The sequence below is a fragment of the Accipiter gentilis genome, chromosome 29 (genome assembly GCF_929443795.1).
Source record: "Accipiter gentilis chromosome 29, bAccGen1.1, whole genome shotgun sequence".
Classification (NCBI taxonomy): Eukaryota; Metazoa; Chordata; class Aves; order Accipitriformes; family Accipitridae; genus Astur; species Astur gentilis.
The window spans coordinates 15,360,730-15,373,937 of record NC_064908.1 but is presented as its reverse complement, the minus strand read 5'-3'; the positions used below and the strand labels follow the sequence as shown (position 1 = coordinate 15,373,937).

Sequence of the window (13,208 nt, the reverse complement as noted above, 5' to 3'; positions counted from 1 at the left end):
TTTGTGCTTTTTCGTGAAAAAGCCAAGTTTTGCTAAGAGCTTTCTTGTGCCAAAGCAGGGAGTTGGTCAGCAGGGGAGTGGTGAAGCCTCAAAGCCTAGGATGGGGAAGGAACATACACACACGAGATTAATTATATCAACTGCAAAAATAGTGGCTATTTTAAGGTTAATGCTTAAGTGATCTGACTCAGTCAGAAAAAGAGCCAAAGAAATTATTGGCATCAGTGTTGGCTGCTCCACCAGACAAGCCGTGGTCACTGCTGGCACAGAGAGCCGCCAAAATAGTTGCTTTTCAAGGGGTTTTGAAAAAAATGTCAGTAGAGCGAGTTCAACACCCTGGTGCAACAGCCACAAACGGAGAATGCAGGAATGTATCAACTAATCCCGGGGACATCCTCACCCATGCCTCCGCTTCCCAGCCATCATCCTAATCTCAGATTACAACAATTTTACATACACGTGGGCAGCTTTAAATGGGACTCCACACCTTTGAGCTCATCAACCAGTGCGTTCCTGAAGCTCTTTTAAGCTTGACAAGATGCGAGTGGTGCTGCACTTGCTTCACCCCTCGTTTCACTGCAGGCCACAGCAAGCACCAAGCGCTGGTAGTTACCATTGTTTTGATAGCTGAGCTATATACAACTAAGTAAGTCCTCAGAAATCAGGATTTCTAACCCAAAACACTCTGAGACTCAAACTCTAGCAGCCCTACAGGCTATCACCGTTATAAATTAATTTCAGATAGCACAGCATTTTAGTGCCAATACATAGCATGGCTTTAGAGAAAGCGCAACAGAAACAAAACATAGCAGGTTTTGGGGCACATAGCAGCGGGAATCGTGCCCTGCAGGCCCTTTCCCCAGGAAACAGAATTGCAGATGTTGAAATTATGGCCAAATGCAGAAGGAGGTCTGGAAATCAGCACAACTGTGCCAAGGCTGCACGTACAGCTATCTTTCAAGACTGACAGGCAGCTGAGGCGCTGAGCACTACAATTTGCTACGCTATTAATTTCTCTGTTAAATTCTAGTATATTTTCTTAAAGACCGTATTCTCTTTACAGCCTCTGGGGCTGTAATTGTTATGCTAATGTGGGAACCTGCAAAGGGTGGCTGTGGTGAACTCATCAGCTGTTCTCCCAGTTACCTGCCATGTGCAGCCAGCAGACGGCTGAGACAAAGCCAAGCAGGAGGAGGTGTTGTGATCCTCCTTCATGGCACATCACAAATCACAGCTGGCAACTGGGAAGCCACCTTCTTTTTCTGCTCCTGCCACACTCATCCTGCAGTTACAGGAATCGCAGAGCTCAGCCCAGCCGCCTTGAGCCTTCAAACAAGGCTCAATACTAGAAACAGGCAGCGCAATTGTTCAGGGACAGAAAATAAAAGACTCCTCATAACAACAACCAAGCAAGCGCTGCGCAGTTGTGTCTGTGCGAGATAAGATCACAGTCGCAGAGGTAGCAGCAGCTTTTTGCAGCAAAGATGCCCCGCAGCATCCACCAGCGCCATCGGGGCTGAAAGAGGGGTTGGAGAGACTGTTCTCCATGCTGTGAGCAATGAACTGTACAAAGTTACTTAAGCACCATTCACCAGTTCTGCTGCCCAGCTTCAGCAGATGTTTTTATTTATAAAAAACACCCCTCTGAGAGAAGTGTCCCTAAAACTGCAAGACTGGGGTTTGGAGCAGAACAAGGCTTTTTTTTTAAATATGTGTACATAAGAACACAAGCACCATGACAAAACCTTCAAAATAAAGCGAAGGTATGCGGCTGCCAGCTGTCTGCTTTCCTGCCCAAATCTTCGCTCTGAAGGTGGCTCGGTGTCTTCGTCCACTCAATGCTGAGCTGCGAGCACTCACAGCGGGCACAGGGGAACAGTCACGGTGATGGTTTTCACGCCACGAGCCAGACAGAAGTCGGCCTCCTTCAAAGATTACTCATGAGTCATATTAGATCGTCGGCCTCTCGGTGCATGGAGTCTGCTGCACACACCACCCCGCCGTGGAGCAACTCAAGGGCTGGTCACTGCAGATCTGGACTGATTTTAAGATGAGACACAAACCTCTTGAGCAAGCTTCATAAGCAAACTGCACTGTCAGCATTGATGTCTGTCCACCCAAACCCCACCCTCCAACTGTTAAACACCCCCCCCCACCCCCAACAAAAAAACCCCAGCCAAAACCCAAAAAAACCCCCACAAAACCCAAAAAACACTCAAACATACAAAATCAGCCTGTACCCATTTTTCAAATTTCGTTGCCATAAGATGTTGAACCGTTGCTTCCCACAAGGCTGCTCTGATTCATGGCAATACACAGGCATTGTGTGCTTGGTAAATCCCAGCAGGTATTTCTGCTCAGTTTTTGCAACAACAGTTAAAACCCTGACTTACCATGAATACAGATTAGGGAACACACGTATCAGCTTCATTTTAATGTAGTACTTTTAACATTCCTCCTATGGAGCAGCCGAGCTCACTCAAGGCATCTACAAGGTTTAATAGTAAAACAAAAATGAACCCCCAAACTAGAAATTATGCATGCAATATACTTCACACAGATAAGCAAATGGAAAAAGACTGAATCAGGCATTTAGTTCAGCTCACAGCCAATAAGGGGTCATTCTCTGCAGTATATTTAGCAGTGGTTTGTCCAGTCTAGTGTTGATTATCTAAAACAACACAGAACTGCCTCCACTTCTCCAGGGAGATTGTTTGCAGCCAAACCCATCTCATTGGCAAAAGGTTTCTCCTAACATCTTGTTTTCCTCTGCTTTCATTTCATCTCACCTCTCCACAGCTCCGGCCTTGAGCCACACCGATTAATTCCCCACCCATTTCTGCGGCTTCCCCCCATGCAGCCATTTTGTAGCGTGCTACATCTCCTTGGCTCTCTTTAATCATCACTTAGTCAGGCTTACAGCTTTAATTCTTGTAATCTTCTGTCATTGCCAAATTCTCTCATCTCAGTCACCGCAGCTGTTCTTTGTAGCCCTCCAATTTGGCTACCGCCTCCTGGTATGAGATCCATCCCAAAACAAACAAGTTTGGCTTCTCCCAGGAGATGTAGATCAATACCTTTGCAGCCGTGCCGGGTGTGGGAATCCTTCCGACTTCACAGAGCTCCTGCAGAACAAAGCATCCTGAGCAGCTCAGGGGAAGAGGCAGCTGAGGCACTAACAATTGCTCTTCTACACCCCGCAGTAACTAGTGGGTGCACGCATATTTTTAGGGAGATAGGCTGCCAATGGAATATTGTGCCACCCTCCAAAAATGACTCAAGACTTAAGACAGTATAGAAGACCAGCACCCCAGAACACTGTCCTCAGGGACAATATAATTTATTTATATTATTTAATATATTTACTATATTTACCCTTGCTGCAGGAGACCCATGTTGTTAACAGCTCCTCTCACTGAAGATGCTGGAAGTCACTTGGCCAAGCTCAGCACAATCATCCCAAGAGGGACCAGTAAAAGGAGTTTTAAGCCATCCCCTCCACGTCGATCCTCATCTATGCTACCCACCACCACTGTAACAGCCTCACCTTGCGTGCTTTTTTTTTTTAGTAATACAAGAGCCAGTTCATGTATTGTATCTCAGCCACCCCACTAAAAATATTCCACAGGGGAAAAGAGGCATGAGAAAGCACTGTCACCCCAAGGTACATTATTTTCCATGGATGAGAGAGATGAAAGGGATGACATATGTTATTACTTAAGCCACATGAAAGCCCTTGTCTCCTCACTGAGGACCCCAATACCAGGATCAGCTGTGCCAATACAAGCTGTGTTATTACCTCTTCTGTACAAAGCAATTTGTTTTTATTGACCATTCCCTATACAGGGCACTACAACACGCTCCCACTCATTACAGTCTGTCAGTCAGAAGGCAAAGGAAGGTAAAAAGCAAGATTTAAAGAGAAGGCAGCTCTTTGCAGTCATGAAGATAATCTTACTAGAGCAAGAGCAGTGACAGCAGGCAGCCTGGACTGCAACAAGGAGCAGCAAATGATCAAGACAGCTCAGAATTTCAGACACTAGAAGAAAATCCTTAAAACAGGTAGAACAATCTACCTCCCCTGGACAGGAAAACACCTACAAACTTGCATCCAAACACAGCACATTGTTAGGGCTCTGGTTTTATTTATTCTCCCCTCTACCAGAAAAATCTCTGCTTGTGATAGACCTTAAATACTCTGTTGCAATTAGGACCTTTTTCTTTTTGGCTCTCCTCGGAGAACATAGTCAGAAATCAAGATTTTTTTTTCTCACATAACCCACACTTGGTCTCAGTCTCAAGTAAGTCTTCCCAGAATTTAGTCCCACTTTACACACCCCACCCCATTTCACTTTTCATTACAGCTGAGCAATTTTTTGGCCCAGTGCAGCTAACTCCACTGTGCACTTAACGTCAGGGGTGAGTTCGACTGCTGTCGCTTTAAGGGGGAATGTTTTAAGGCCAAATATATGTTAGCAAGAAAAACCAGAGGATGTTCAGCTTGGAGAAAACTAACAACCAAGAACTACCTGCACAAAATAGATGTAGGCTACCCCAGTGCAACAGGCAGCCATCACCTTCATCACATGAAGTTTGTTTTATTCTACAGCAAAGTGTTAGTAAGTCCAAAACCCATGTACTTTTTATAGTTTAGTTCCCTGGTAAAACACCACCCACCCAAAGGCTCGAGGCAATGCAGAACTGGCTGCTTGGGATTTGCAGGGTAGAGAACACAGGCTATTTTTGGCATTACCCCTCTGTGGTAAAGTGAGAGCTATAGGCTAAACTGTAAGAAACATCTTGAAGACTTACATTTTGTGATGAAGGACATATGCTTTTGAGGGGTGGGAGACTATGCTTAAGAGCACTTCACAGAAATACTTTGCCCTCCTCATCCCTGCCAACCCAACCAGTTTGTAGAACTGACACGCGTGGCTAGATCCTGACATCTCAGGAAGAGAACAGCTACGAAAGTCCCTCAGTCTAGCCTAAACCAAACAGGTTAAGGACTTGCCCCTTTGAGATGATGTAGCCAGATCCACAAAGGATATTATTTAAAATATAGGTTTCTACCCTTAATTTGTATCTGGTCACCAAGGTTCAAGGCACCAGCTCCTTGTCCTCCTCTGCATGGCAGGCTGACACCAAGTCCTGTGGAATGAGGAGACCACAACACTGGCTAGGAGCAACAAGCCCTGGATGCAGCTGCCTTCCTGCCTGCCCAAGACTGCAAGGCCATGAGAAACAGGGCTATGAGAAATGCTTACATTTGAAACGCAGTCCACAAACTACTGCATAAATTCAGCTTACAGAACTAAAAGAGGAGCTTGGCACATACAAGCACAACGGTAGTACCTGGAGGTCTTTCAGGTCAAGGAAAGGCACCTCAATGAACTCCACTGCGGGTCACTGACAGGAAAGCTTCTCCCCTAGAAAAGTTTTTTCCACAGAAGATTTTTGTGATTTGGCCCTGTATCCATGATGCAGATGTTAACAGCTGCAAATGGAAGTCAGGCATGAGAAAACGCAGACTTTAGAATCAACAGGTCAGCTTGGTTGCTAGCAGTTCAGAAGCAGAAAATGAGATGCATTAAACTTCTTTCTGGTCAATCTTTATTTTACATGTTTGCATCACAGCCAGGAAACCAAGTTACACAGACCGTCCTGATTTGTATCTACCTGTCTTCTCTTCACTGTTTGCTGTTCTTTTAATAAAGTTTAAAAAAATACTGAAAAAATCCATTTGTACATCTGAACATGAACTGAGGAATAGGATATTTACAGATCACCAAAATCCCTGGAGCTGGACCTTGCTGTACACAGGGAAGTCTTTTTGAGTTCTTTTGGAAGTCATTTACTAAATGAATTCAAAGCTACATTGTACAAGGTGCCCTAAAGCTGCTTAATGACACAAGAGGATCTAGAATTAATTATTAATAGTTACTAAAGGGAAAGGGAAGCTATTTAGACCCATACTCTGTTTTGACAGAAGAGGTACCAGCCCAACGCTCCAGTATCCTAGCTACTAGACAAAGTGCTTCTGATAATGCGGAGGTCAGGCTCTACTCTATTACACAGAGAGAACACTGACTGAAATCCCACAGGGAAATATTTATTAAGAATTGTCCTTTCTACAGGATTGCTGCAGTCAAAATATAAATGGGTTCTTGAGCCAGTCAACCTACAAGGAGTGACTCTTTTCTCAGCCACTTTCTTCCAGTACCGTCAATTTACATGCGAGTATCGCAGTATTTTTCTTAAATCCCGTTCCAGCCATTTGCAAGTACATATCATGCGCAGTTCTTACAGGATCATTGCTATATCCAAGCGAGATACTACAAGGGGGGAAAAGACACAGCTTCCCAATATTGCTAAGTAAAAGTGATTAATAAGCCCAACCCAGCATCATACCCAGCAGCTACAAGAAAAGCCAGATTAATCCCATTTACAACAACCTTCTCTTGCAAATCAACCCCAAGGAACACAAAGAAACATTGGTCAAGTGCCTCTGGGCTGCACCACCTCAGTTTTCATGAAACATTCAGGTTACTGAAGTTACACACAAGGTCACGGGTTTTACACAGTGTAGGTCCCCTTACGTTTCAAGTATCACTGTACCTTCCATCTACTGCAGACCACAGCTCCATGCTCATTTTACAAAGGTGAAAAATGGGGAGATGTTTTATGATTGGAGGTCATAACACAGAATCGATAAAACATATTTGCTTTAAAGTAACAGTAGTCTGTTAGCTGTCATGACAGTTCAAACTGAAGGAGACAAACCAGGTAGACTGAAGGAGGAAGTATTTACTTCCCTTCAATATCTGTGCTACCACCCGATTACTTTTTTAATAGCTAAGCAGCTTCAGTTCTGAGAGCTCAACAGAACATACAAATGCCCAACATTTGCCCCAAAAGCAGCCAGGCAACCCTTTCTTGTCAATTTGATTGTCGCCGGTCAGACTGCGTTTCTCTTCTCTAAGGGGAGCATACTCTAAGGAAGACTAGTAAAAGAAAGACAGTAAAAATCTTCCATTGGACTTCCACCAAATGTGCACACTGGAGTGATTAGGACATGCCCTTTCATGACCAGAAGGAATGTTACACTGCTTAAGGATACACGGTGGATGCACACTCATGCTAGAGAGGTTCCACTTAGCTTAGAAAAATACATCTTCCACATTGCTAGCTCCAAGACAAAATACTGCAATGCAGCAAATTTTTACAACATGCTCCCAGGGTATGCCAGCGTTGAAATCCAGGAACAGGGCACTCGGCTGGAGAGAAACACTGAACAATGCACTGCACAGATCATGACATGCTGAGTTAGATGACAACAGGAAAGAGCATCTTAATAGGACAGCATGTGGCTTCTTCAACTTGAACTGCTACATTTTGAGCAAGCAGCAGCAACGTTCCAGATGACCCCATTATGTCTTGCTTTCTTTTAGTACGCCTCTTCACGAACCATCAAGGAAAACATTTTCAAGCCTGAAGAATGCAAAAGTCTGGCAGTTGCACTGCAAGGAGGTTTCCTCTGGAAGACAGCTTGCTGAACAGTTACAGCAGCAAGGAGGAGAGCATCAGTGGCATTTGCATGTCATCATCACCAAGGATTTATTGGGGCATAACCTGCATTACAACTGAAGACTGAACCAATCTCATTTTTGTCTGCAGAGGGTGCAGAGTACTCCACTACAGCAACATATGTGAATGCATTCAAAACCATTTATTCTGAATTGCACCAGACCTGCTTTTCCAGGACCCTCGTCATTATACCGCTGTGTACTTGCAGGGTGATTGTTTTAGTTGCTCACTTCAGTAAGAGGCAGAGAAAGGAAAGCAAGGCTGTATCCCAAAACGATCTGTAAGCCACAAGCAGCTCTTCTATTTTCCCCTCCCTATGAAAGACAGGGCTTCCTACCAGATAAGACAGCCGTCAGCATTTGAAAAGCAAGCACTGCCATTATCCTGCCTGGTGAGCTCTAAGCTGCTGCACTTCACTAGCGATAGAGAGTCATGCACTTGCCAGTCATGCAGATGTGGGTTTGCCTTGGGACGAAGGGGGAGGGAGTAGCTCTCCCTTTGATGCTTTGCGGTGCAGCACATAGTGCCACGAGAGAAGCACAACTGCAGCCATCTTCCAACATCCCAGCCACCGTCCAATCCATCATACAACCCTGCAAGACAAATTTTTCAATCTGCTCTGAGGAATTCCAACAGAGAAACTGGAAATTCACTTTGGAAATGATGTAGGAAGAACCTTCTGTCACTCTGTTTTCTGACTTGTGCATCCACATTCATTCTCTTTACTAATGCTTAGGTCTGACTAGTTACTGTTGTACTGCTGCATCCTGCATTAAGTGCCAGCTGAAGTTGGTTGTATAGCTGACTGCTGAAGCTCAGGCCTGAACTTGGAAAAAGCTCTTCTAAAACCAGTTTCAGAATACTATCATGGCTTTTCATGCCAAGACAATAAGAAATCACCCATTTTTTGGCCTTTGACTAGTGAGCCAGGGACTTGGCAGATAAACCTACACCGTATGCAACTTCAGCAAAAAAAGTGCATATAAAAAAAGAAACCTGAGACTAAGGTAAAAGCGCTTGCCAAATCGACAGCAACACTGACACTGAGGTATGGAATAGGCAGCTGTTTGGAACCAGCTCAGCATATGCTGGGATGCTGGCACAGGCCCTCATGTTTTTGAGTGAAATGCCACACCCATCAGAATTTCACATCTCCTTCGCAAAAGGTATTAACAGGTTGTAAGACAGCATCATGTCCAGATTAACGCCATTATTGCGCTTTCGTTCCTGACAGCAAATCCTTATGCCTTACACACTTCAGTGCCAACAGACTTCAAGTCTCCTGTGGACTACCCTGAACTAAGTTTACAGCCTGAGTAGCCCTTTGGATGCAGACAGTGACATTTCCATAGGGACAGAGTAACTGTGCACAGTGAGAGGATCAGTTTCTCAGGTATTGTATTTAAGTGCATGATGAACTGGGACTGCCTATGTTTATAATCCAATTTCTCACATCTTAGCTACTTAATATGCAGATTTCTTCATACAGAAGGTCTAAAAGGCTCATAAGTTACATAACAGCCTTTCCAGTGGTGTAGGCTCTCTGTTTCCACTAGAAGTGTATCACTGCAAGACAATGACAACAGAAGTCAAACTATCACTGCTGTGATTACTATGCAGTTACAGCTGAGTAGGAAAACATAGAAGAGGACTCTACCCAGAGAAGAGGGCTATTCTCATACTTTATCTGAAGAGAAACCAGTTCCAGGTATCAAAGCAGGTAGATTAATTTCCACCATTTCTATGATGCACAGAACTAACACCCAGGTAAAGAAGTGGCAACCGGAGAAAACAATGCTCCTCTTCAAACAGACTGCTCATTTAAGAGCTCTACAATCCCTGCTCAAGACTGAGGAAGAAGTTGCTCAAGATTAAAAAAAAAAATCCCCCCCTTAAAGAATACAAAACCCTAGTGGCTAGTAGTCCTCTAATCAGTTGTGCCCCAGAGATGTAGTCCCTTCAGTCAAAAAAGCAAATTTCTAAATGAGTTTGTAAAAGATGCTAGCACATCTGAAGCTCTGTGATGATGCCTATCCCTATCACCCCGACAGAAGCACTCTGCTCAGCAGCACCGTATGTCAATGTCTCTACATTAATATTAAGGCTTCAGTGGGTCAGTGAGTTATACTTGATTTATTTTCCTTAAAGCTTATCCTCATTGCATCAGTGAACCACTTCTGTCCTCCCCCAAACTAATAATCATTTGCTATGCCTTACTACTACAACTATGGGCACCAGCTTGCCTTCCTAACAATAGCAGAGTACTGCAGATAAAACATACATGGCATTTGTAACATGTCTCTAAAGACACCGCTGCAAGTTTGCACCTAATAGTCAAGACTTTGTATTCCCCTGCATTGAGGCTCTGGTCATAATCTTCTCTTTTCCTGACAAAAAACATTTATGACTGGGAGCTGCAGTTGCCTGGTTTTGACAGCAATACCATTTTGTTTGGTTCAGCTCATCTCAAACAGTAGTATCATTATTCCTACATGCCAGAGAGGTACAAGTAGCCATCCGCAAAGGCTAAGTAACTCAGGATAAAGGTGAACCAGAGATTGATGCTACAGTACATTTGCAAGACAGATTTCCACTGGAGATTCTGGTACTGTTTATACTGTGCCAGAAAGGAGTGCCTTTTGAAATACCTTGAAAATATTTTATAAAGCAGATCAAAGTGCTGTGGGTTACAGCTTGAAGTTAAATGTTTAAGAAGCATGGCAGACCCCTAAAAAGCAAGCATCAGTCTTACACCTCTTGTGTACTTCTTGTCAGGTGGGTGTTAATCAAAAGCAACTCCACGAATAGTGGAGAATTTACATTAACGCTTATTGCACTACAGGCTAGTGCTTTTAATGGAGAACACTGACTTGCTTCCTGTATAGCAATACATTTGAAAACCTGACACATTCAAGTGGATACCTGCATGAATAAGACAAGAAGATACTTAACTTTCCCACTGATGTCAGTAGTGGCAGAAGTCACCTGATCCAATACCCCAATTAGTCTCTCAAATAACTGGAGTTGTTTCTATTCATTTGTTTTGCAATGCTTTGTCCAAGCAAAAGGGAGTGTTTATAAAAAGGAAAAAAGAATACTTACATCTCTTATCTTCTTTTCCCACCTTCCAACACGCTTTGTAATTCCCAGTATACATGATACATAGCAAGTGTGTGTATATATATATGCGCATTATATAAAATATATACTTTACATACACACTAAAGGTCTCTCTTCACATTAGTATTACACATTCTGAAGAACACAACTGCAAACAATTCAGAATACCTAACCGATCCAGAAAGGGGAAAAAAGAATAGGCTACCCAAAATCCCTAGGAAAGCTTTACACTCCTTGCAGGTACCAAGAGATCCCATTTTCTTATGATCAGAGGAATAGTTATATTTCCGCACTGCTTTGCTCCCCCTAGACACACCCCACTCTGCAGTTTCAGTGTTGGGAAGTGCTAGTTGCTCCCTTTCCACTGAGAGTAATATTAATAAATTAAAAAAGTTTCTCTGAAAGTGCTGCCTTAGTCCAGTCCATCATGCCATGCTTTCCCACTCGCCCTGTGGCTCTGCTGAACCATTCACCACTTTCTTGACCTTCTTCATACCCTCCATTACTCCAGAAGTTGTCACCCTGGAAGAAAAGGGAGAAACATCAGAGAACAGAACTTGAACTGTACGGTCCGTTTCACCAATAGCCCACGCTTGTCTTCCTGCACATATCAAGTAACACTTCTCAAGTGCCTCTTTACCAAGACCTAGCAGTCTTGATGTTCGGTCTCTCCTATTGCTACCATGTTGCAGGCCAGGTATCATCTTGGACACAATACTGATAGGCATTGGGAGCAAGGCCACTGTCCTTGAAAGCCTCAAGGCCCTCCTCATCTATTATTAAACTAAAACAGCAAATAGTATTTGCTTGTACTTGAAAGAAGATAGCAGGGTGGTTAAACAATTAAACCAGGTATTTGTCTGCTAAAGTTTGAGCAGCTTGCTTCAAAAACATTCTGCTATACACCCTTAATTCTGTGCATTGAAGACCTCCTTCTGCATTTGCAATGCTATTAACCTATTAAATGCTATTTAACCCATTAAAATAGAAACAATGTATTATACAAATGCACACACAGTGGACAGTACCCCGAATGAACCTTATTAGCTTAATGCACACCAACTCCTGTTAATAGCAAAATTACTCAATGAACAGCAACAAAACAGAAGAGAGAGGTCATCCTTTTTATACCATCCAAGTCTGGATTTGTCATGGCAATCTGACCATTGAACTATAAAGCCTCATAATACCATTCAAACATTAGGCAGACTGAACTGTTTATCCAGCCAGAACAGCACCGCTTCTCTCAGGACTATCTTGGCTATTCAAAAAGCTCTTCAGCCCAGTAGCTTTCCCTGTTGCTACACAAAACAGGCTATTCACATGCACAAGACATTTGCTTTATTTGCACAATACTATTCTCATTCCACGCAGGTATTTTTTCCCCGACAAATGTGCTACAAAGGTTATTTTGGATGCTGAAAGTAAGAGTGCCAATAGCTCAATGCATTCACAAGGGATGCCTGGAAGCATACATAAAACTGTCCTGTTCAAAGATGCCGCTGTCAGCCTTTGTGTGCTTTCACCTGCTGTTTACCAAGTAAGAATACTTTATTTGATCAGACTAGCTAACAACATTTTCATAGTGTCACCCAAGAGGAGAAGTAATCTTCAGATACATTCTTCTGATAGTGCCCTTAGTTCCATGTTAGAGATCAGCTTCTGGTCATGTACTGTAAAAATAATTTACTCAAACTGGTGCGTTCAGTGACTCTCTAGCAGTGGCAGTACTGGGATTGTCAGCAGTTCAGACACTTCAGAGTGGGCCTGGAGGAGTTTGTGTTTAAGGGAATAGGGAAAGGGTTAGAAGAGTACAGGTCAAATAGCAACTTTATTCCCTATTAAAATTTAAAAAAAAAAGGGGGGGGGAAGGGGAAGAAGTAGGCAGGTTACTTAAAGGAGAAAGATGGCATTAGTAAACAGTAAATATTTGCCTGGAAGAGATCACGTCAAGCTTATCAGCACAAAGAACATGTAGATCTCATAAGTTCTCCCTGTTGACAAAGTTTTTCCCACAGTCCCATAAGAAAAAAATCAGGGGCAACATGAGCTAGACAAAACCAAAGTAGATGCATAACTAATTAGAAAAGCATGCATTGAGATGTACTTAATGGTTTCCTGTCAAAAATGAAAGAACATCGAGTGTGGTTCCAGAGAGGTCTGTCCTGGGTTCACTTCTACTCAGTATTTTCAGTAATTGCCTGGGTAATGGAACAGAGAACTTGCTTATTAAATCTGCAGAAGACACTAAGAGCTACATATTTGAGAACAGGACTAGAATGAAGAAAGATTCTGGCAAATTGAAGTAATGGTCTGAAAAATATGGGACAATGCAGTAAGACAGCTACAAAGTTTACTCTTCAGAAATAATAAACTTCATAATTACAGAGTAAGGGGCTAAGTATCAATTCTTCAGGGAGGAGCCAAAGATTACAATGGACTACAACCCAAAAATGAGCAACTAACATAGCAACAGCAGACATACTGGGATATATAAATAG

At 43.1% G+C, this 13,208-nt stretch overlaps 1 protein-coding gene across 2 annotated transcripts in view; it reads right to left on the bottom strand.

The window, feature by feature from the left end:
- Positions 1–1,587: 1,587 nt before the first annotated feature.
- GPR107 (G protein-coupled receptor 107) overlaps positions 1,588–13,208 on the bottom strand; it is a 45,380-nt gene continuing 33,759 nt past the window's right edge. The window contains exons 18-20 of one of the 2 annotated variants that reach the window (XR_007509892.1): positions 2,921–3,125; positions 2,394–2,488; positions 1,588–2,039 (exon numbers count right to left, since the gene is read on the bottom strand). Coding sequence is in view for 1 of the 2 variants with exons in the window: in XM_049831813.1 (XP_049687770.1) it covers positions 11,133–11,229 (97 nt within the window). In the remaining variant the exon portion in view is untranslated. Of the gene's footprint in view, positions 2,040–2,393; positions 2,489–2,920; positions 3,126–3,801; positions 11,230–13,208 lie in introns of those variants that run through there. The other variant, XM_049831813.1, reaches the window with a different exon arrangement.